This window comes from Mustelus asterias, chromosome 13 (genome assembly GCF_964213995.1).
Source record: "Mustelus asterias chromosome 13, sMusAst1.hap1.1, whole genome shotgun sequence".
Classification (NCBI taxonomy): Eukaryota; Metazoa; Chordata; class Chondrichthyes; order Carcharhiniformes; family Triakidae; genus Mustelus; species Mustelus asterias.
Genome location: NC_135813.1, coordinates 53,629,312 through 53,653,845, shown reverse-complemented (window position 1 = coordinate 53,653,845; position 24,534 = coordinate 53,629,312). Strand labels below are relative to the sequence as shown.

Genomic DNA, 24,534 nt, shown 5'->3' with positions numbered 1-24,534 from the left:
ATGGCGAATGTTGTTCCTCTGTTTAAGAAAGGGAATAGAAATGACCCTGGTAATTATAGACCGGTTAGTCTTACTTCGGTGGTTGGTAAATTGATGGAAAAGGTCCTTAGGGATGGGATTTACGACCATTTAGAAAGATGCGGATTAATCCGGGATAGTCAGCACGGATTCGTGAAGGGCAAGTCGTGCCTCACAAATTTGATAGAATTTTTTGAGGAGGTAACTAAGTGTGTTGATGAAGGTAGGGCAGTTGATGTCATATACATGGATTTTAGTAAGGCGTTTGATAAGGTCCCCCATGGTCGGCTTATGATGAAAGTGAGGAGGTGTGGGATAGAGGGAAAGTTGGCCGATTGGATAGGTAACTGGCTGTCTGATTGAAGACAGAGGGTGGTGGTCGATGGAAAATTTTCGGACTGGAGGCAGGTTGCTAGCGGAGTGCCGCAGGGATCAGTGCTTGGTCCTCTGCTCTTTGTGATTTTTATTAATGACTTAGAGGAGGGGGCTGAAGGGTGGATCAGTAAATTTGCTGATGACACCAAGATTGGTGGAGTAGTGGATGAGGTGGAGGGCTGTTGTAGGCTGCAAAGAGACATAGATAGGATGCAAAGCTGGGCTGAAAAATGGCAAATGGAGTTTAACCCTGATAAACGTGAGGTGATTCATTTTGGTAGGACGAATTTAAATGTGGATTACAGGGTCAAAGGTAGGGTTCTGAAGACTGTGGAGGAACAGAGAGATCTTGGGGTCCATATCCACAGATCTCTAAAGGTTGCCACTCAAGTGGATAGAGCTGTGAAGAAGGCCTATAGTGTGTTAGCTTTTATTAACAGGGGGTTGGAGTTTAAGAGCCATGGGGTTATGCTGCAACTGTACAGGACCTTGGTGAGACCACATTTGGAATATTGTGTGCAGTTCTGGTCACCTCACTATAAGAAGGATGTGGAAGCGCTGGAAAGAGTGCAGAGGAGATTTACCAGGATGCTGCCTGGTTTGGAGGGTAGGTCTTATGAGGAAAGGTTGAGGGAGCTAGGGCTGTTCTCTCTGGAGCGGAGGAGGCTGAGGGGAGACTTAATAGAGAAACCTCTTTACTTTATTCTTTCACAAGATGGGACTGGGTTTCAAATCCCACCACAGTAGAATTTGAATTCAGTATTTGAATTCTCTCTGGAGCGGAGGAGGCTGAGGGGAGACTTAATAGAGGTTTATAGAATGATGAAGGGGATAGATAGAGTGAACGTTCAAAGACTATTTCCTCAGGTGGATGGAGCTATTACAAGGGGGCATAACTATAGGGTTCATGGTGGGAGATATAGGAAGGATATCAGAGGTAGGTTCTTTACGCAGAGAGTGGTTGGGGTGTGGAATGGACTGCCTGCAGTGATAGTGGAGTCAGACACTTTAGGAACATTTAAGCGGTTATTGGATGGGCACATGGAGCACACCAGGATGATAGGGAGTGGGATAGCTTGATCTTGGTTTCAGATAAAGCTCGGCACAACATCGTGGGCCGAAGGGCCTGTTCTGTGCTGTACTGTTCTATGTTCTATGTTCTAACGCCTACCCCCCGAACTAGAGGCCTACTCCCCCCAAACTAGAGGCCTACTCCCCCCAAACTAGAGGCCTACTCCTCCCAAACGAGAGGCCTACTCCCCCCAAACGAGAGGCCCACTCCCCCCAAACGAGAGGCCCACTCCCCCCAATCTAGAGGCCCACTCCCCCCAATCTAGAGGCCCACTCCCCCCAAAGTAGAGGCCCACTCCCCCCAAAATGGAGGCCTACTCCCCCCAAACTAGAGGCCTACTCCCCCCAAACTAGAGGCCTACTCCCCCCAAACTAGAGGCCTACTCCCCCCAAACTGAGGCCTACTCCCAAACTAGAGGCCTACTCCCCCCAAACTGAGGCCTACTCCAAACTGAGGCCTACTCCCAAACTGAGGCCTACCACAGCCCAGAGTGTCTGGACCGATTAAATCTTTGCTGAGTTTTCCAGTGGTTTTTCCTGTTACCTGTTTTCTCCAGAGTCTATTATGAACCTATTAACCAAATCAGTGTTTTTACAGATTTCACATAAACTTCCTTACTTTTGTACTCTATGGCTCTACTCTAAGAGCTGGTCATTGGGATTAGGCTGGATAGTGCTTTGCCAGTCAGCACAGAAAATATGGGCTGAGTGGTCTCCCTCTGTGCCGTAAATCTTATCGTGAAAATCTATTTCTTTAACAAAGCTTCTGGTCTCTTGCCTTAATAAGTTATGTGCCTCAATGTCAAATTTGGTTTGATATTAATCCTGTGAAGTTTGACTTTGTTGAAAACTCAGTCTGTTCTCCATCTCAGTTCCAGCGAAGGGCACTGCCCACCGCTAACTCTCCAGGAACCAGCGATCCTCAGGATGCAACTCCTCATATTGATCCCAGGTTCAGGGCACAGCCAACATGCACAGCTCATACTGGACAAGAGTGTAGAGGTCTTAGCAATTAAATGTCAATGTGAAAATTGCTCTGCCAACATCACTTTGCAGCAGCTGAGAGATACAATATGTTTGGAAATGTGATTTAAATCTGATAATATGCTGACATAGATTTAGAAAGATTCCATCTGGTGAGGAGGACTTCCATCTGTACCTTGCATAGCTTCCTGATAATGTTCTCATTTGCTTAATTGGATTTGCATTACAGGCTAATCATGTATATGGGTTTATAATTTCAAACTGAGTACAAATACAGAGAGATCTCCACCCACCTTCCACCCATCATACTCTATTTGAAAGATTTCCAATATTTGGGGATGTGGGAATTTAGAAAACACAACAAAGTTTTGCCATTTTGAGAAAATATTGTTCAAAGTTCATGATGAATTCAATCACAATGAAAGTCATGGCCATCTGTTCTACCTAATACTGGCATAATGAAAGTAATCAGTGGAAGCGATGCACTGTGTTACATCAATAATTATTTGGCTAGAACATCGTAAGGTTCTTGCCAACCGGAGAGTGAAGTGTGACCAGAGGTACCATTAAAATCAGTCACACTGTTCTCTTACCTCAGCTCCCCGACAGTAGCACTGGGGTTGAAGATAATCTCAGCTCCGTTAATACTGTACATCAACCAGTTCAAAGGGTGGTGCCGACCAAAGCAGATATTAACAGCGATCCGTCCAAACTGAGTTTGAAATACTCTGTGTCCCGTGTTTCCCTCCATGTAGTACGTAGACTATGAAGAAGGAAAGACATCCGTAACTAGAATGAATGCATGCTAAAGACTTTATCAGGAATTCAAAAGGTTATTTATTAACAAGGAAAAACTGTAGAGGCTGGCACCCCCACCCCACTGCCCTGGAGCAGCCCACCAACTTCCCCAGTCCCTACATGTTTCAGACCATCTTCTGCTTAAGAAAGAGCTTCACCCCCTGGGTGATTATCCACTCTCGGTCCCAATTGGTCACTTAAGCCAGGAGACCCACTGCTGCTGTGTTGTCCATAAAGGCAGAATCACCACAGTACCAAAATCACGCGTTTCAATTCCAATGGAAGGTACAAGATCCAAAATGCCTCCAAATCACGCACCATCCTGATCTGAGAAATCAACATCACCATTCCTTCGTCTCTGCTGGCTCAGAATTCTGTTACTCCTTTCACTAGTAGGAGCAATGCAGTCTGCCTTCCTGCTAGCACCTTCAATCAGGACTATTCTATTTTAATTTAGAAGTAGCAACATTTAAATATAATGAAATGGAATATAATTGGATAATTGAGCATTGAATATAGAGGTGGACCACGTCAGAGTTTCACTTTTGGAAGGGCTATTGAAGATGTTTACCTTCTTGCATCAGTGCAGGAAGGTTACACAGAATGTACAGCACAGAAACAGGCCATTCAACCCAACTGCTCCATGCTGGTGTTTATACTCCATATGGGTCTCCTCCCAACCCACTTTTCATCTCTCCCCCATCAGTATAATCTTCTATTTCCCCTTAAATGCAACGTGACCATTCATCTCAATAACTCCATGTAAGAGCCAGTTCCACATTCTATTCACTCTTTGGGGAGATGGTGGGGCATTGCTAATCCAGAGATCCAGGCTAATGCTCATAAAAAACGCACGATAAATACATTGCATTTACACACTTTCATCACACCCTTTTGTTTTGAATTATTAGTGTGAAGGCATCCAAAACGAGGTGGCATAAATATTAAGATATTCACTAATAAACCCAATGGGGAATTCAGGAGAAACCTCTTTACTTTATTCTTTCACAAGATGGGACTGGGTTTCAAATCCCACCACAGTAGAATTTGAATTCAGTATTTGAATTCTCTCTGGAGCGGAGGAGGCTGAGGGGAGACTTAATAGAGGTTTATAGAATGATGAAGGGGATAGATAGAGTGAACGTTCAAAGACTATTTCCTCAGGTGGATGGAGCTATTACAAGGGGGCATAACTATAGGGTTCATGGTGGGAGATATAGGAAGGATATCAGAGGTAGGTTCTTTACGCAGAGAGTGGTTGGGGTGTGGAATGGACTGCCTGCAGTGATAGTGGAGTCAGACACTTTAGGAACATTTAAGCGGTTATTGGATGGGCACATGGAGCACACCAGGATGATAGGGAGTGGGGTAGCTTGATCTTGGTTTCAGATAAAGCTCGGCACAACATCGTGGGCCGAAGGGCCTGTTCTGTGCTGTACTGTTCTATGTTCTAATAGATCTGGAATATAACACTCATCTCAGCCATGGCGACCGTGAAACTATCAATTGTTGCAAAAACCCATCTGGTTCACTAATGGAAGGAAATCTGCCATCCTTACTTGGTCTGGCCTACATGTGACTCCAGACCCACAACAATGTGGTTGACTCCTAATGCCCTCTAATGGCCTAGCAAGTCACTCAGTGCAAGGGCAATTAGGTATGGGCAAATGCTGGCATTGCCAGCGATGCCCACATCTTGTGAAAGAATAAAGTAGAGGTTTCTCCTGAATTCCCCGTTGGGTTTATTAGTGAATATCTTAATATTTATGCCACCTCGTTTTGGATGCCCTCACAATAATAAAAATTCAAAACAAGAGGGTGTGATGAAAGTGTGTAAATTTATCGTGCGTTTTTTATGTTTCAGGAAAATGTTTTAAAGTTCAGGTTTTTTCTACAGATAGCGTGTCTGGCAAAAATACAGCTCAGATGCTGAGAAACAAAATAATTATTCATTTCAACCTTGCAAGTAATTATGTTGAGTTAAAACTTTTGTTTTCTTAAGTTCCCCTGGGATTTCAGGTCAGAGTGATTGACAGGGTCATGTGATATGGTTTGAGTGCAGTCCTGGGCCTGTAACAGAAACAGGTTTTTGCAGAAAGGAATTGGAGTTTGGCTGTTCTGATTGAAGTTAGGATAATTTAGTAGGCTTCTGAAAGCTCTGAATTTCTCTGAAAACTCCAAGGCTGTCTACACTCATTATAGCAAGTATATCGAGAGCAAGTATAGATTGTTAACTATATTTAAAGAGGATTTTTAAATCTGTAAGAAAGATGTTATTCATTTGGAACTGAAATAGTGACAAATTAGAAATTAGAGTGGTTTCTTTCCACGTTTAAAGATTGTTCAACTGTTAGGAGTTAAACTGCTTCATTTTGTCCGAGTTATACTTAAACTGTGTTATGAATAAAAGTTGTTTTGATAAAAGATCCCTAATTTGTCAGTGGAATTACTCAGAGTGGAGCAACCTATCCTCACATTTATGCCAAAATGGAAAATTGTTGGCGTCTAGTCTGACTTCCTAATGTCATTTGGGATTCTGGGCCACGACCCTAACAAGGGAGGCAGAAAGCAGGAAACTATAGGCCAGTTAGCCTAACATCTGTCACAGGGACAATGATAGAATCCATTATTATTGATGTGATAACAGGACATTTAGAAAATCATAATACAATCAGGTAGAGTCAACATGGTTTTGTAAAAGGAAAATCATGTTTGAAAAATTTATTATTGTTCTTTGAGGATGTAACAAGTGGATGGATAAAGGGGAACTAGTAGAAATAGTGTATTTGGATTCTCAAATGGCTTCAATAATGTGCCAAATAAATGGTTACTATACAAGATAAGAGCTAATGGTGTTGAGGATGATTAGCATGAATAGAGATTTGATTAGCTAACAGGGAGTAGATAGTGGGGGAAATGGGTCATTTTCGAGTTGACAAATTGTACATAGTGGAGTGGCATAGGGATTAGTGTTGGGGCCTCAACTATTTCTAATCTAGTAATGATAAGGATGATGTTACAGACTGTGTGGTAGCCACATTTGTTGATTATACAAAGACAGGTAGAGAAGCAAGTTATGATGAGAATACACACTGCAAATAGATGTTAAGTGAGTGTAGAAAAAATGAGCAGATGGAGAATAATGTGGGAAAATGTGAACTTGTCCTCTTTGACAGAAAGAATGGAAAATCAAAATATTATTTAAATGGAGAGATTACAAAATGCTGTGGTATAGAGGGATCTGGGTGTCCATGTACATGAACCACTTTAGCAAGTAGCTACAGCAAGTAATTAGGAAGGCAAACAGAATGTTTGCATTTAGAGCAAGGGGAATGACAAAGGGTCATCTAGACTCAAAGCATTAGCTCTGTTCTCTCTCACCAAGTCTGTGAGGATAATATAATTCACAGCAATATCATGCAGGCAACGCAAGTACCGTCGATGGAATGACACATATGGAAATTTGAGCAGGATTTATAACAGGTGATCCATATAATATCTGCTGCTATTCGACCTGGGCTCAGTATAAAATTAACTCCTACACTTACAGCAGTTTCAGTAGAAGCGGGTTTTTTTTTTACAGAACACAAAGATGTCTTTTCAGCTGATCAAAAGTACACCAGAGATAAAAGCATCATAGTTGCTTATTGTAAACATTTGGATATAAAGATTATTGAAAAGCTATCACATGGAGTGGCAGCAAAGTCATTTAGACGCCTCCAAAGATTTTCTGGCTGTCATATAGTACAAAGTTAGTCGTACACTAAAAGGTTTAGTCTATTTTAATGGGCCTATTTAACCTCTTTCCATAAATCAAGGCACATTGAGCCTTCTTTAAAGGACAAGCTACAAAATACAATTAACTGCTTTAATGATTTTTGAGTTTCAAAAATAGGGGTTATTATTCCTCACACAACAGTGTCCTCTCAGTAAGCAATCTTGCTCTCTCAGTCTGCCGTTATTGAGAGTCTGAAATCAAATCCATTGTGTGAAATTATTGGCTTTGGAGAGAAATTAAAATTTAAAAAGTCGATGTGTAAGCTAAGAACAAACTTGTAGCATTCCTGTAGTGAATACAGAAAAATAAAATCACTCTGTACCTGTGGGCTGTTTGTGTTACATTTCACTTGGAGAAACAAGCTCCAGGGGAACAGGTATTAGGGGAACAGCTGTACAGCACCCAGAGTTACACATGTTCCATACCTTCTAGAAATGAACAAGATGGTGCAGCCTATGAATGGTGTGTCACAATGTGAATTGTGCTGTCACAATGTGTTTAGTTTCCAATTTTGGCCATGCAAGCTTCCATACGGAGACAAAATCAGGCACTTCCCCATCAGGAGGAAGAATGAAAGGGAAAGAGCCAAATTGTCTTGGAGTCGCCCCATGTTATAGTCCAGCTGTTGGCAGAACAGGGAAGCAATTTGCTATTAAATGACAGTTTCTTAACCACCAGATTAAACATCAGGAGCCTAACCACATATGATTCAACTTTAATTATCTCTTAGCTTCAGTGTCAATGGGCTGGATTATACAGGGTGGCATAGTCTCCACACCCCCCAGCTCGAAGGTTAGAGGCTGAACCCACCATCCCGACAACTTCCCCGCAGCAATGCAACACCGGGAGGGGTGTTCATTGCTTTAAGGTGAAACTTCATGCCCCATCCCAGGAGGAAGCCCCACCTTTGGGAGGTGCTGGCCAATCAGATGGCGTAGCTCTGTCTATAATCCCAGTCAGGCATAGTGGCTGCTGCTGAGATTATAGCCAGTTCCCACCATGCCGAGGAGCCCAGCTAAGTCCAGGCTCAGGGATCGCAATAGGTGGAGGCGGGGGAGGGGAGGCACGGGGAGGTGGTGGCTGGGTTCAAGACATTGGCAGGGGGAAGGGTTAAAGATGGGGTTGATTTTGTGGGAGCAACTCCGATTGTCCCAGGGAGCACCCATTCCCCCATGTGAGAAGAATTCTATCCCCCCCCACTCCCCTCTCCCCCACTTCCCACTCCTCACTCCCCCCCCCGGCCACTCACTCCCCCCCACTCCCCCATCTTACCCAACACCAGCCCACACTGCGAAAACTGCCCGGCCTCCTGCCTGGCTTGGGCCTCACCCAGCCACAGGTAAAATATCAGCGGTGCCTGGATGTGGCCCGTGTGGGGCAACTAGAGCTCTCAATAGACCCAAGGGTGGGTGGGCCACCCACCACCTCCCCTGCCCCCTGTAAAACTTCAGATAGAAACATAGAAGATAGGAGCAGGAGGCGGCAATCTGGCCCTTCGAGCCTGCTCCGCCATTCATTACAATCATGGCTGATCATCCAACTCAATAGCCTAATCCTGCTTTTCCCCCATAACCTTTGATCCCATTTGCCCCAAGTGCTACATCTAGCCGCCCCTTGAATACATTCAATGTTTTGGTATCAACTATTTCCTGTGGTAATGAATTTCACAGCTCACCACTCATTAGGTGAAGAAATGTCTCCTCACCTCTGTCCTAAATGGTCTACGCTGAATCCTCAGACTGTGACCCCTGGTTCTGGACTCCCCCACCATTGGGAATATCCTCCCTGCATCTATCCTGTCTAGTCCTGTTAGAATTATACAAGTCTCTATCAGATCCCCCCCTCATTCGTCTGAACTCCAGCTAAAACAATCCTAACCTAGTCAATCTCTCTTCATACATTAGTCCTGCCATCCCTGGAATCAGCCTGGTAAACCTTTGCTGCACTCCCTTCAGAGCAAGAACATCCTTCCTCAGAAAAGGAGACCAAAACTGCACACACTTCTCTAGGTGTGGCCTCACCAAGGCCCTGTATAACTGCAACAACACATCCCTGCTCCTGTACTCAAAACCTCTTGCAATGAAGGCCAACATACTATTTGCCTTCTTTACCACCTGGTCAGGGAAGTTCAGGAAGGCCGACTGCTGGATTTTACTTTCCCCCCGCCCCCATGAAACCTACTGGCGGAGGAATGTAAAATCCAGTCCCATGTGAAAGCAATCCCAATGGACAACTTTCTCTTCCCATGTCCTGTAATGTTTTGTGTGTCCAGGTAAGTTCCTGTACATTTCCCAGGTTCTGAAAACACTCCATTCCTGAAGACATTGTTAATTCAATCCCACACACATCAGTACCTTCTGGTACCTTGTCCAAATGGTGGTGGGTAAGGATAACTAAATAGTTGCTGTAACGGTTGTGTGTCTCACAGGAAGTCTAGAGGCTTGTACGGTCGAATGTGAAGTGTTTATTGTTACCCTGTAACTATTTGCATATCATTGGTACTGTCGTGTTTGGCTGTTATCTCCATGATGGAGACTCTACTCCAGAGTCTACAATCATGTGACTCTGCACGTGGGCAGTACTGTTCTCCAAGTCCCACATTAACCCTCGATCTGCCAAACATCCTTATACTACACCAACCAATATACTTCCCCAAGGCAGGAACATGGCCGGAGACCAGCATACTGACTGACAGTTGAAAACTGTGGCCTGTCTGCCGCCATTCCCGCCCCCCCCCACCATTCCTCCCCCCCCACCCCCCCCCCCCCCCCAGCCACTGTCTCTCCCAAATCCCACCCCTGGTATCAGACAGCAATAGGAGTAAGAGCCAGAAAAAACCTAACCATGTATCAGTGTATGGCGGATAGGGTTAAAGAGAATCCTAAGGCGTTCTATAGGTATGTCAAGAACAGAAGGTTGGTTAGGGCAAGTTTAGGGCCAGTTATAGATGGCAGAGGGAAGTTATGTGTGGAACCGGAGGAGATTGGTGAAGCATTGAACCAATATTTCTCTTCGGTGTTCACGCAAGGGGACATGAATATAGCTGAGGAGGACACTGGGTTGCAAGGGAGTAGAATAGACAGTATTACAGTTGATAAGGAGGATGTGCAGGATATTCTGGAGGGTCTGAAAATAGATAAATCCCCTGGTCCGGATGGGATTTATCCAAGGATTCTCTGGGAGGCAAGAGAAGTGATTGCAGAGCCTCTGGCTCTGATCTTCAGGTCGTCGTTGGCCTCTGGTATAGTACCAGAAGATTGGAGGTTAGCGAATGTTGTCCCATTGTTTAAGAAGGGGAACAGAGACTTCCCCGGGAATTATAGACCGGTGAGTCTCACTTCTGTTGTCGGCAAGATGTTGGAAAAAATTATAAGGGATAGGATTTATAGTTATTTGGAGAGTAATGAATTGATAGGTGATAGTCAGCATGGTTTTGTGGCAGGTAGGTCGTGCCTTACTAACCTTATTGAGTTTTTTGAGAAAGTGACCAAGGAGGTGGATGGGGGCAAGGCAGTGGACGTGGTATATATGGATTTTAGTAAGGCGTTTGATAAGGTTCACCATGGTAGGCTTCTGCAGAAAATGCAGATGTATGGGATTGGGGGTGATCTAGGAAATTGGATCAGGAATTGGCTAGCGGATAGGAAACAGAGGGTGGTGGTTGATAGTAAATATTCATCATGGAGTGCGGTTACAAGTGGTGTACCTCAGGGATCTGTTTTGGGGCCACTGCTGTTTGTAATATTTATTAATGATCTGGATGAGGGTATAGTTGGGTGGATTAGCAAATTTGCTGATGACACCAAAGTCGGTGGTGTGGTAGACAGTGAGGAAGGGTGTCGTAGTTTGCAGGAAGACTTAGACAGGTTGCAAAGTTGGGCCGAGAGGTGGCGGATGGAGTTTAATGCGGAGAAGTGTGAGGTAATTCACTTTGGTAGGAATAACAGATGTGTTGAGTATAGGGCTAACGGGAGGACTTTGAATAGTGTGGAGGAGCAGAGGGATCTAGGTGTATGTGTGCATAGATCCCTGAAAGTTGGGAATCAAGTAGATAAGGTTGTTAAGAAGGCATATGGTGTCTTGGCGTTTATTGGTAGGGGGATTGAATTTAGGAGTCGTAGCGTTATGTTGCAACTGTACACAACTCTGGTGCGGCCGCACTTGGAGTACTGTGTGCAGTTCTGGTCCCCACATTACAGGAAGGATGTGGAGGCTTTGGAGAGGGTGCAGAGGAGGTTTACCAGGATGTTGCCTGGTATGGAGGGGAGATCCTATGAGGAGAGGCTGAGGGATTTGGGATTGTTTTCGCTGGAAAGGCGGCGGCTAAGAGGGGATCTTATTGAAACATATAAGATGATTAGAGGTTTAGATAGGGTGGATAGTGATAGCCTTTTTCCTCTGATGGAGAAATCCAGCACGAGGGGGCATGGCTTTAAATTGAGGGGGGGTAGTTATAGAACCGATGTCAGGGGTAGGTTCTTTACCCAGAGGGTGGTGAGGGATTGGAATGCCCTGCCAGCATCAGTAGTAAATGCGCCTAGTTTGGGGGCGTTTAAGAGATCCGTAGATAGGTTCATGGACGAAAAGAAATTGGTTTAGGTTGGAGGGTCACAGTTTTTTTTTTAACTGGTCGGTGCAACATCGTGGGCCGAAGGGCCTGTTCTGCGCTGTAATGTTCTATGTTCTATGTTCTATGTTCATATATGGTGGAGGGTTCAAAATTATTTGGAAAAGGCAAGAATAGTTGAATATGTTGTTTATGGACTATATCTCAGCAATCTGCTGAAACAAACCCTGCATTGCTTCACTCTGCTTTCTCCTTCTCCACCTCAGTTAGCTTCCACTGCACTCACCCTGACTGCTGCATGTTATTTATACAAATGACATTACATCATATACAAAATAAACAGATTAGGCAGGAATTCAATTCAATATATTTGCCAATGTTAATAAAGTGCAGCAGTGACGCATTTGGAAATGACAAGCTGCTGTCTTGCTGCCACCTATTTGTTATCCTATATTTAGACCCCATTGCACTGAAGGTAGACAAATGTTCATTGTAGGTGTCTGGGTAATAATTGCTTTTGCCTCTGGGCTCAGTCACGTCACAGTGCAGATATTTCACGGATGACATTTACTATAATCCGTCTGTTAAAGGTGTAAAGTAATAAATATCCATGCAATACGAGTTCACTAATGCTTCAGTAAGTTTATTCATTGATCAAAAATATTCCCTGGCCTAATGAATTTGAGAAACAAATAGTATAGAAGCTGCAGCTGAGGCCTAATGATCCTGCACCATGTTCTGCTCACTTTCACCTTTACGTTCCTTCACCTACACTGGCTTCTCACTCCTTGTGCCCCCAATTTAAAGTTCTCGTGCTCCTGTTGACAGTCCTTTGCTGTGTCACTCTTCCCTATCTCTGTAACCTCCTCCAGTCCCACAACACTCTCCATTTCCCTGATCTGCATCCCCCTTCCTTTCACCCCATCACTGGTGGCTGTGCTTTCAACCAAGGAGACCACAGGCTCTGGAAAATAACACTATAACATTCTTCTACCACTTCCCCAGTAAGAAGGCAGACAGAGACAACAAGAATACATGTTAATAATCTTACTGGCTTTTCCCTCCAAGACAGGAAAAGGGTTACCAGAAATTGAACTGGATAGCCATATAAATGCTGTGGTGACAAGAACCAGTCAGAGGCTGGGAATTCTGCGGTGAGTAATTCACCTCCTGACTCCCCAAAGCCTGTCCATCATCTACAAGGCACAAGTCAGGAGTGTGATGGAACAGTCTGCCCTTCCCTGGATGGGTGCAGCTCCAACAACACTCAAGAAGCTCAACGCCATCCAGAACAAAGCAACCCCCGCTTGATTGGCACCCTATCCACAAATATTCACTCCCTCCACCATTGACACACAGTGGCAGCAGTGTGTACCATCTACAAGATGCACTGCGGGAACTCACTAAGGTTCCATTAATAGCATTTTCCAAACCTGTGACCATGACGATCGAGATGGACAAGGGCAGCAGATACCTGGGAACACCATCACCAGAAGGTTCTCCTCCAAGTCACTCACCATCCTAGAGTCATAGAGGTTGACAGCATGGAAACAGGCCCTTCGGCCCAACTTGTCCCTGTCGCCCAGTTTTTATTATTAAGCTAGTTCTAATTGCCTAATTTAATTAACTAATTAAATTAGGCAATTAGAACTGATGACACTGATGACTGATGTCAACATCCCTAATCTAGTTCTAATTGACCGCATTTAGCTCATATCCCTCTATACCAATCTTACCCACATAACTGTCTAAATGCTTTTTAAAAGACAAAATTGTACCTGCCTCTACTACTATCTCTGGCAGCTCATTCCAGACACTCACAACCCTGTGTGTGAAAAAATGCTCCTCTGGACCCTTTTGTATCTCTCCCCTTTCACCTTAAACCTATGCCTTCTACTTTTAGACTCCCCTACCTTTGGGAAATGATGTTGTCTATCTTCCTTATATATGCCCCTCATTATTTTATAGGCCTCTATAAATCACCCCTAAGTCTCCTACGCTCCAGGGAAATAAGTCCCAGTCTATCCAGCCTCTCCTTATAACTTAAACCATCAAGTCCCAGTAGCATCCCAGTAAATCTTTTCTGCACTCTTTTTAGTTTATTAATATCCTTTCTATAATAGGGTGAACAGAACTGTGCACAGTATTCCAAGTGTGGCCTTACCAATGTCTTGTACAACTTCAGCCAGATGTCCCAACTCCTGTGTTCAATGTTCTGACCAATGAAACCAAGCATGCCGAATGTCTTCTTCACTACCCTGTCCACCTGTGACTCCACTTTCAAGGAGCTATGAACCTGTACCCCTAGATCTCTTTGTTCTATAACTCTCCCCAACTCCCTACCTTTAACTGAGTAGGTCCTGCCACGGTTCGATCTACCAAAATGCATCACCTCACATTTATCTAAATTAAACTCCATCTGCCGTTCATCAGCCCACTGGCCCAATTGATCAAGATCCCGTTGCAATCCTAGATAACCTTCTTCACTGTCCACTATGCCACCAATCTTGGTGTCATCTGCAAACTTACTAACCATGCCTCCTAAATTCCCAGCCAAATCATGATATAAATGACAGATAGCAGTGGATCCAGCATTGATCCTTGAGGCACACCGCTGGTCACAGGCCTCCAGTTTGAAAAACAACTCTCTACAACCATTCTCTGTCTTCTGTCATCAAGCCAATTTGGTATCCAATTGACTACCTCACCCGGGATCCCATGAGATTTAACCTTGTGCACCAACCTATCATGCGGTACCTTGTCAAAGGCTTTGCTAAAGTCCATGTAGACAACATCAACTGCACTGCCCTCATCCACTTTCTTGGTTACTGCTTCAAAAACTTAATCAAATTTGAGAGACATGATTTTCCACTCTCAAAACCATGCTGACTGTCCCTAATCAGTCCTTGCCTCTCTAAATGCCTGTAGATCCTGTCTCTCAGAATACCTTCCAACAACTTACCCACTACAGACGTTAGGCTCATGGCCTATAATTCCCAGGTTTTTCCATGCAGTCCTTAAACAAAGGCACAGCATTTGCCACCCTCCAATCTTCAGGCATCTCACCTGTGGCTGTACATGATTTAAATATCTCTGCTTGGGACTGACTTGGAATCAATGTTCATTCCCTCCCTAACAGCACTGTGGGAGTACCTAGACCTTAGGGATTGCAGCGGTTCCAGAAGGCAGCTCACCACCACCTTCTAAAAAGGGCAACTAGGGATGGGTAACAAATATTGGCCTAGCCAGCAACACCCACAATCTTGTGTATGAATAAAAAATAAGCAGTGTTTTCTCCCCCTACTGACACAATCTGAGTGAATGAATTGTAGAAAATGTTTAATGTTCCAGAAATATTAAAACAGCTGAAAAGAAATCAACCAGCAGGAAATGATGGTAATTATTATGAAGTGCTATGATAAAGCAGAAGGAAATTTGTGAGGCACTGCCAATTATAATGAGCTAAGTAATGGAGAATTAGTAGTCCATTAGAAACAGGCTAATCTGGTGAAAATTCCAACCGTGAGGTAAAGCAGACATAGGTAATTACAGATCTATTCGCTGCACATTCATTCAGTGTGAAATGATGGAAGTAATTATCAGGAGTAAAGTTGAAGACAGTCTGAAAAGCAATAACTTAGGCTAGAGGTTCCACACCCCCCTCGCCCCCCCCTACAGTCCCCCAAACCCCCCTTCACCGTGGAGGGGCTGGCAAGCAATTGAAATCTTTGTTCACATTGGCGGGACCGGAAGATCCCACCACCAGTGTGAAGTGTTGGAAAATTCCAGCTTTAGCATACAACTTCCAGTCTGCAATTCCCAATCCACAATTGCAATAGCACTGCTGCCTCACAGCGCCAGGGACTCGGGGTCGATTCCCAGTTTGGGTCACTGTCTGTGCGGAGTTTGCATGTTCTCTCTGTGTCTGCGTGGGTTTCCTTCGGGTGCTCCGGTTTCTTCCCACAGTCTGAAAGATGTGCTGGTTAGGTGCATTGGCCATGCTAAATTCTCCCTCAGTGTACCTGAACAGGCACCGGAGTGTTACGACTAGGGGATTCTCACTGTAACTTCATTGCAGTGTTAATGTAAGCTTACTTGTGACAATAATAAATAAACTTAAACTTAAAAACCACAGCAGGTGGGAGCAGGGACTCTTCCCTGGAGCAGAGATAATGGTGCTAACAGTATCTCAGTTACGCTGAAGCAGCTCAGCATGGAGCAGCGATTCCTTCCTTCCTCAGTGGGCTGCAGTTTACCCCACTCAGGTACACAATTTTCTATAACGAATTTTCCAGCCCTTCACACAGGCAGAGTCTTCCAGTGAACGAAGATTTTGATGGCTCATCGGTCCTGTCGGAATGGCCCCACAAAAATTTGGCCAATGTTTCTATTTTGACTGACCAAAAAGACCAGGACACAGACAGAATAGTTCATCAGTGCAATTCTCCTGTATCTTACAGATTGAAATACTCGGTTCATTAACTCCACGTTCTTACCTCATTAAAATCTCCAACCCGGGGAATGTGGTTCTTCCTGGTCTTGCCAATTACATTGCCAGAATTAGAAATCACCACCGCAGTGTTCCACAGTGTCCCTCCATGAACCTCATCTCGCTCCAAGATTGGGGACACCACAACCATGTTATATTTTCTTGCAAGCTGCAGAGAGAAAGAAAGAAAAACCCCCAAGAATGTATTAAGGACTAAGTTGGTCACTGGCGACAGGCTATCGGTCTGAAATAATACCTCATTTTCTCTGTCCGGATGTTGCCACGACTGCTAAGCAGTTTCCTCATTTTTTGATTTTTATTTCAGATTTCCGGCATTGGCAGTATCGAGTCTGCACCGACTCTCCGACAGAGCATCTTACCCAAGCCCTATCCCACGTATTTAACCCCACATATTTACCCCACTAATCCCCATAATTATACATCTTTGGACACAAGGGGCAATTTAGCATGGCCAATCCACCTAACCAGCGTGTCTTTGGATTGTGGGAGGAAACCGGAGCACCCGGAGGAAACCCACGCAGACACGGGGAGAAAGAGCAAACTCCACCCAGACAGTGACCCGTGGTTGGAATCGAACCTGGGTCCCTGGCGCTGTGAGGCAGCAGTGCTAACCACTGTGCCGCCTGTTTTAGATTTGTAGCTTTTGGTTCAAAAGCTAAGAGGTTGAAAGATGTCGAGTCAATGAAACACTTCCACATGTACCAAATTTTATCAACTGGCACAGAGTCTGTCCTTGTTGCTCAGAAGGGAAGGGGGGGAGGAGTAGAGCATTAGTTATTGGGGACTCCATAGTTAAGGGGATAGATAGGAGACTCTGTGGGAACGAGAGAGACTCACAGCTGGTGCGTTGCCTCCCAGGTGCCAGGGTCCGTGATGTCTCAGATCGTGTTTTCGGGATCCTTAAGAGGGAGGGGGACCAGCCCCAAGTCGTGGTTCACATAGGCAGCCAAGACATAGGTAGAAAAAGGGTTGGGGATGTAAGGCAGAAATTCAGGGAGTTAGGGTGGAAGCTTCGGGCTAGAACAAACAGAGTTGTTATCTCTGGTTTGTTACCCGTGCCACGTGCTAGTGAGGAGAGGAATAGGGAGAGAGAGCAGTTGAACACGTGGCTACAGGGATGGTGCAGGAGGGAGGGATTCAGATACCTGGACAATTGGGGTTCATTCTGGGGTAGGTGGGACCTCTACAAACGGGATGGTCTACACCTGAACCAGAGGGGTACCAATATCCTGGGGGGGAAATTTGCTAATGCTCTTCAGGAGGGTTTAAACTAATTCAGCCGGGGGATGGGAACCTGAATTGTAGCTCCAGTGTACAGGAGGTTGAGAGTAGTGAGGTCATGGATAGGGTTTCAACGTCGCAGGAGTGGATTGGCAGGCAGGAAGATGGTTTGAAGTGTGAACATTTCAACACGAGGAGCATCCGGAATAAGGTGGGTGAACTTGCAGCATGGGTTGGTACCTGGGACTTCGATGTTGTGGCCATCTCGGAGACATGGATAGAGCAGGGACAGGAATGGTTGTTGCAGGTTCCGGGGTTTAGATGTTTCAGTAAGAGCAGGGAAGGTGGTAAAAGAGGTGGAGGTATGGCATTGTTAGTCAAGGACAGTATTACGGTGGCAGAAAGGACATTTGATGAGGACTCGTCTACTGAGGTAGTATGGGCTGAGGTTAGAAACAGGAAAGGAGAGGTCAACCTGTTGGGAGTTTTCTATCGGCCTCCGAAAAGTTCCAGAGATGTCGAGGAAAGGATTGCCAAGATGATTCTGGATAGGAGTGAAAGTAACAGGGTAGTTGTTATGGGGGACTTTAACTTTACAAATATTGACTGGAAAAGCTATAGTTCGAGTACTTTAGAGGGGTCAGTTTTTGTCCAATGTGTGCAGGAGGGTTTCCTGACACAGTATGTAGATAGGCCAACAAGAGGCGAGGCCACATTGGATTTGGTACTGGGTAATGAATCAGACCAGGTGTTAGATTTGGAGGTAGGTTATAGCTGGGGGAAAGGAAATTATGATGCGATTAGGCGAGATTTAGGATACATAGGTTGGGGAAGGAAACTGCAGGGGATGGGCACAATTGAAATGTGGAGCTTGTTCAAGGAACAGCTACTGCGTGTCCTTGATAAGTATGTACCTGTCAGGCAGGGAGGAAGTGGTCGAGCGAGGGAACCGTGGTTTACTAAAGAAGTTGAATCTCTTGTGAAGAGGAAGAAGGAGACTTATGTAAAGATGAGACGTGAAGGCTCAGTTAGGGCGCTTGAGAGTTACAAGTTAGCCAGGAAGGATCTAAAGAGAGAGCTAAGAAGAGCCAGGAGGGGACATGAGAAGTCTTTGGCAGGTAGGATCAAGGAAAACCCTAAAGCTTTCTATAGGTATGTCAGGAATAAAAGAATGACTAGGGTAAGATTAGGGCCAGTCAAGGACAGTAGTGGGAAGTTGTGCGTGGAGTCTGAAGAGTTAGGAGAGGCGCTAAATGGATATTTTTCATCAGTATTCACGCAGGAAAAAGACAATGTTGTCGAGGAGAATTCTGAGATACAGGCTATTGGACTAGACAGGATTGAGGTTCATAAGGAGGAAGTGTTAGCAATTCTGGAAAGTGTGAAAATAGATAAGTCCTCTGGGCCAGATGGGATTTATCCTAGGATTCTCTGGGAGGCTAGGGAGGAGATTGCAGAGCCTTTGGCTTTGATCTTTATGTCATCATTGTCTACAGGAATAGTGCCAGAAGACTGGAGGATATCAAATGTTGTCTCCTTGTTCAAGAAGTGGAGTAGAGACAACCCTGGTAATTATAGACCAGTGAGCCTTACTTCTGTTCTGGGCAAAGTTTTGGAAAGGATTATAAGAGATAGGATTTATAATAATCTAGAAAGGAATAATTTGATTAGGGATAGTCAACAAGGTTTTGTGAAGGGTAGGTCGTGTCTCACAAACCTTATTGAGTTCTTTGAGAAGGTGACCAAAGAGGTGGATGAGGGTAAAGCAGTTGATGTGGTGTATATGGATTTCAGTAAAGCATTTGATAAGGTTCCCTACGGTAAGCTATTGCAGAAAATATGGACGCATGGGATTGAGGGTGATATAGCGGTTTGGATCAGGAACTGGCTAGCTGTAAGAAGACAGAGGGTGGTGGTTGATGGGAAATGTTCATCCTGGAGTTCAGTTACTAGTGGTGTACTGTAAGGATCTGTTTTGGGGCCACTGCTGTTTGTCATTTTTATTAATGACCTGGATGAGGGGGTAGAAGGATGGGTTAGTAAATTTGCGGATGACACTAAAGTCGGTGGAGTTGTGGACAATGCGGAAGGTTGTTTCAGGTTACAGAGGGACATAGATAAGCTGCAGAGCTGGGCTGAGAGGTGGCAAATGGAGTTCAATGCGGAAAAGAGTGAGGTGATTTACTTTGGAAGGAGTAACAGGATTACAGAGTACTGGGCTAATGATAAGATACTTGGTAGTGTGAATGAACAGGGATATCTCGGTGTCTATGTGCATAGATCCCTGAAAGTTGGCACCCAGGTTGATAGGGTTGTTAAGAAGGCATACGGAGTGTTAGCTTTTATTGGTAGAGGGATTGAGTTTCGGAGCCAGGAGGTCATGTTGCAGCTGTACAAAACTCTGGTGCGGCCGCACTTGGAGTATTGCGTACAGTTCTGGTTGCTGCATTATAGGAAGGATGTGGAAGCATTGGAAAGGGTGCAGAGGAGATTTACTGGGATGTTGCCTGGTATGGTGGAAAGGTCTTATGAGGAAAGGCTGAGGGACTTGAGGTTGTTTCCGTTAGAGAGAAGAAGGTTAAGAGGTGACTTAATAGAGGCATACAAGATGATCAGAGGATTAGATAGGGTGGATAGTGAGAGCCTTTTTCCTCGGATGGTGATAGCTAGCTTGAGGGGACATAGCTTTAAATTGAGGGGTGATAGATATAGGACAGATGTCAGAGGTAGGTTCTTTACTCAGAGAGTAGTAAGGGCGTGGAATGCCCTGCCTGCAGCAGTAGTGGACTCGCCAACATTAAGGGCATTTAAATGGTTATTGGATAAACATATGGATGATATTGGAATAGTGTAGGTTAGATGGGCTTTAGATTGATTTCACTGGTCGGCGCAACATAGAGGGGCGAAGGGCCTGTACTGCGCTGTAATGTTCTATGTTCTAACTGTAACCTTGCCATGAGAATATCTGAAACAATGACAGCATAAAGCACTAATCTACCGTGCCACTGAATGGGAAGATGTGATTGGACCGTAATCATCGTCCCTTGACAATTGTCAGTCTCCACTTTCGTTTTATTCATTTACGGGATGTGGGCGTCGCTGGCTAGGCCAGCATTTACTGCCCATCCCAGATTACCCTCGGGAAGGTGGTGGTGAACCACCTTCTGAATTGCTGCAGTCCCTGTGGATGATCTTTTTCAGCATGTTCGGTACAACTGAGTGCCTCACTCGGCTATTTCAGAGGGCAGTTCAAAGGTCTGGTTGAGTTCTTTGAAAATGTGACCAAACACATTGACGAAGGAAGAGCGGTGGATGTGGTCTATATGGACTTCAGCAAGGCGTTCGATAAGGTCCCCCATGCAAGACTTCTTGAGAAAGTGAGAGGGCATGGGATCCAAGGGGCTGTTGCCTTGTGGATCCAGAACTGGCTTGCCTGCAGAAGGCAGAGAGTGGCTGTGGAGGAGTCTTTCTCTGCATGGAGGTCAGTGACCAGTGGAGTGCCCCAGGGATCTGTTCTGGGACCCTTGCTGTTTGTCATTTTCATAAATGACCTGGATGAGGAAGTAGAGGGATGGGTTGGTAAGTTTGCTGACGACACCAAGGTAGGTGGTGTTGTGGATAGTTTGGAGGGATGTCAGAAGTTGCAGCGAGACATAGATAGAATGCAAGACTGGGCGGAGAAGTGGCAGATGGACTTCAACCCGGATAAGTGTGTGGTGATCCATTTTGGCAGATCCAATGGGATGAAGCAGCAGTATAATATGAAGGGTACCATTCTTAGCAGTGTAGAGGATCAGAAGGACCTTGGGGTCCGGGTCCATAGGACTCTTAAATCGGCCTCGCAGGTGGAGGATGCGGTCAAGAAGGCGTACGGCGTACTGGCCTTCATTAATCGAGGGATTGAGTTTAGGAGTCGGGAGATAATGCTGCAGCTTTATAGGACCCTGGTTAGACCCCACTTGGAGTACTGCGCGCAGTTCTGGTCACCTCATTACAGGAAAGATGTTGAAGCCATTGAAAGGGTGCAGAGGAGATTTACAAGGATGTTGCCTGGATTGGGGGGCATGCCTTATGAGGATAGGTTGAGGGAGCTTGGTCTCTTCTCCCTGGAGAGACGAAGGATGAGAGGTGACCTGATAGAGGTTTACAAGATGTTGAGAGGTCTGGATAGGGTAGACTCTCAGAGGCTATTTCCAAGGGCTGAAATGGTTGCTACGAGAGGACACAGGTTTAAGGTGCTGGGGGGTAGGTACAGAGGAGATGTCAGGGGTAAGTTTTTCACTCAGAGGGTGGTGGGTGAGTGGAATCGGCTGACGTCGGTGGTGGTGGAGGCAAACTCGTTGGGGTCTTTTAAGAGACTTCTGGATGAGTACATGGGATTTAATGGGATTGAGGGCTATAGATAGGCCTAGAGGTGGGGATGTGATCGGCGCAACTTGTGGGCCGAAGGGCCTGTTTGTGCTGTGGCTTTCTATGTTCTATGTTCGGAGTCACATGTAGGCCAGACCAGGTAAGGATGGCAGATTTCCTTCCCTAAAGGACATTAGTGAACCAGATGGGTTTTCCGACAATCGACAATGGTTTCATGATCACCATTACTGAGGCCAGTTTTTAAAAAAATTCAGATTTATTTACAGCTATCCTTCATTTAGTATTCCTAATGTGTTCCTAAAACACGGTGTGCTATATGAAAATGTGCTTAATGAAAATAATCTTTTCATAAGAAATCATGCTGGAAGGGCAGGTTACGATTCTTACCTGTAATATCTACGTTAAAAACCTATCGGCTGCCTTGCACCTAACTGGCCCAGAACTTCTTTCACTAACTCTTAACTTTTACTAACTTACTAACACTTTCCCCTGCTCATGGCTTCCCCCAGCCCTCCCATACCCTCTCGATGAGTAACAGCTCAGCACAGGATGGTGAGAGGGAGGAAATGAGAGGGGCTGCAAGTTGCAGGGAGCGAGTGGGAAGTATGGTGGGAAGCAGCAAACAGGAGTGGCAATAAGAGGGAGGGCCAGTGAGATTACAGAAGGTAGAGTGTGGGACAGCAGCCAGGAGTGCGTTGGAATAGATAAGTCTAGAGGTAACAAAGGCCTGGATGAGAGTTTCAGCAGCAGATGAGGTTAGTCGATGTTATGACGTTGACAATGTACAAACAGAAGGTCGTTGTGCTCCACCTTGTCACCTACACCTTGAAGGAGGAGGAAGGGATGTACAAGAATTATTTTCTGTGAGTCTCTTTAGCACTTGGTCAGGGTTTATAAAATCCCATTTCCCTGCACTGACAAAAACAGCCACTGGACTCAAGAAAACCTCATCAAAAACAAAATGACACACAAGCGCAGGCTTGGTCATGCTACATTGAGGGGTAATTTATAGACTAGGTTACTGGCACATGAAGAGCTGTTATTATCAGTGAGCCAAATACATGACTTTAATGAGCCCAATCAGAATGAAATATGGGAAGTGAATGGAAGTGGTGTTTCTTTCCAATATTGAGATTATAAAATTGCCTGAGCAACTGTGAAATACACAGATATATGATGTTTGCTAACTGCCATCCCTTCCCAGTTTCCTCCCCCTGATGATGCAGAATCCTGCTGGGATAAGGTCCCAATAGCACTGGCAGCCATTTCTTGTGTGGCTCTAATTCATTGGGAAATCCAGACAGTTTGTCATAAAATTATTCAACCGTGGAACATAAATGCCAACTTCACCGGGTTTCTAAAATGCACATTCTTGATATATGGGGGTCCCTAGCATTTATTGTTCATCCCTAGTTGCCGTGTACAGCTGAGGGGTTTGTAAAGCCACTTGAGGGTGACTCAGGATAAAGGCTGTGGATCTGGAACGAGACCTGTGTGTGGATCAGGCTGCCGCCTCTCCCTCACAGACATTCCGGATCAGATTTTGCCGACAAGCTGATTGCTTCAGGCCAAGATTAGCAATAGGAGCGTTTTCTCTTAAAGTGATTTCAAAATGTGAAACTAGCAAAATGGAAAATGAAATGGAATATCAACTGGATTATTCAACACACACGCCCCCTCGCTCCCTCACTCACACACATGCACGCCCCCTCGCTCACACACACGCACCCTCATTCTCTCACTCTCACACACGCACCCTCACTCTCACACACGCACCCTCACTCTCACACACGCACCCTCACTCTCTCACACGCACCCTCACTCTCTCACACGCACCCTCACTCTCTCACACGCACCCGCACTCTCTCACACGCACCCGCACTCTCACACGCACTCTCTCACACGCACCCGCACTCTCTCACACGCACCCGCACTCTCTCACACGCACCCGCACTCTCACTCTCTCACACGCACCCTCACTCTCTCACACGCACCCTCACTCTCTCACACGCACCCTCACTCTCTCACACGCACCCTCACTCTCTCACACGCACCCTCACTCTCTCACACGCACCCTCACTCTCTCACACGCACCCTCACTCTCTCACACGCACCCTCACTCTCTCACACGCACCCTCACTCTCTCACACGCACCCTCACTCTCTCACACGCACCCTCACACTCTCACACGCACCCTCACTCTCACACACGCACCCTCACTCTCACACACGCACCCTCACTCACTCTCACACGCACCCTCACTCACTCTCTCACACGCACCCTCACTCACCCTCTCACACGCACCCTCATTCACTCTCTCACACGCACCCTCACCCTCTCTCACACGCACCCTCACTCTCTCACTCGCACCCTCACTCTCACTCTCTCACACGCACCCTCACTCTCTCACGCACCCTCACTCTCTCTCACGCACCCTCACTCTCTCACGCACCCTCACTCTCTCACGCACCCTCACTCTCTCGCACGCACCCTCACTCTCTCGCACGCACCCTCACTCTCACATGCACCCTCACTCTCTCACACGCACCCTCATTCTCTCACACGCACCCTCATTCTCTCACACACACCCACACCGCAACCCTCCCTCTCTCCCTTTCACTCACACTGTTTCTCTCTTGTTAACATAGAAACATAGAAATTAGCTGAAGTAGGCAAATTCAGCCCTTTGAACCTGCTCCACCATTCAATCAGATCATGGCTGATCTCTCCCTGGGTTCAAATCCACCTCCCCACCTGTTCCCTATATCCCTTAAACCCATTTTGTATCAGAAATATATCTATCTCCTGCTTGAAACCATTTAATAATTCAGACTCCACCGC

The 24,534-nt window shown here is 45.6% G+C and overlaps 1 protein-coding gene across 1 annotated transcript in view; it reads right to left on the bottom strand.

The window, feature by feature from the left end:
* The window catches only part of upb1 (ureidopropionase, beta), a 152,441-nt gene that overhangs the window by 40,176 nt on the left and 87,731 nt on the right, over positions 1 to 24,534 (bottom strand). Inside the window, exons 5-6 of the mRNA XM_078226774.1 lie at positions 16,088 to 16,249; positions 3,042 to 3,211 (exon numbers count right to left, since the gene is read on the bottom strand). Of these exons, the coding sequence (XP_078082900.1) occupies positions 3,042 to 3,211; positions 16,088 to 16,249 (332 nt within the window). The remainder of the gene's footprint in view (positions 1 to 3,041; positions 3,212 to 16,087; positions 16,250 to 24,534) is intronic.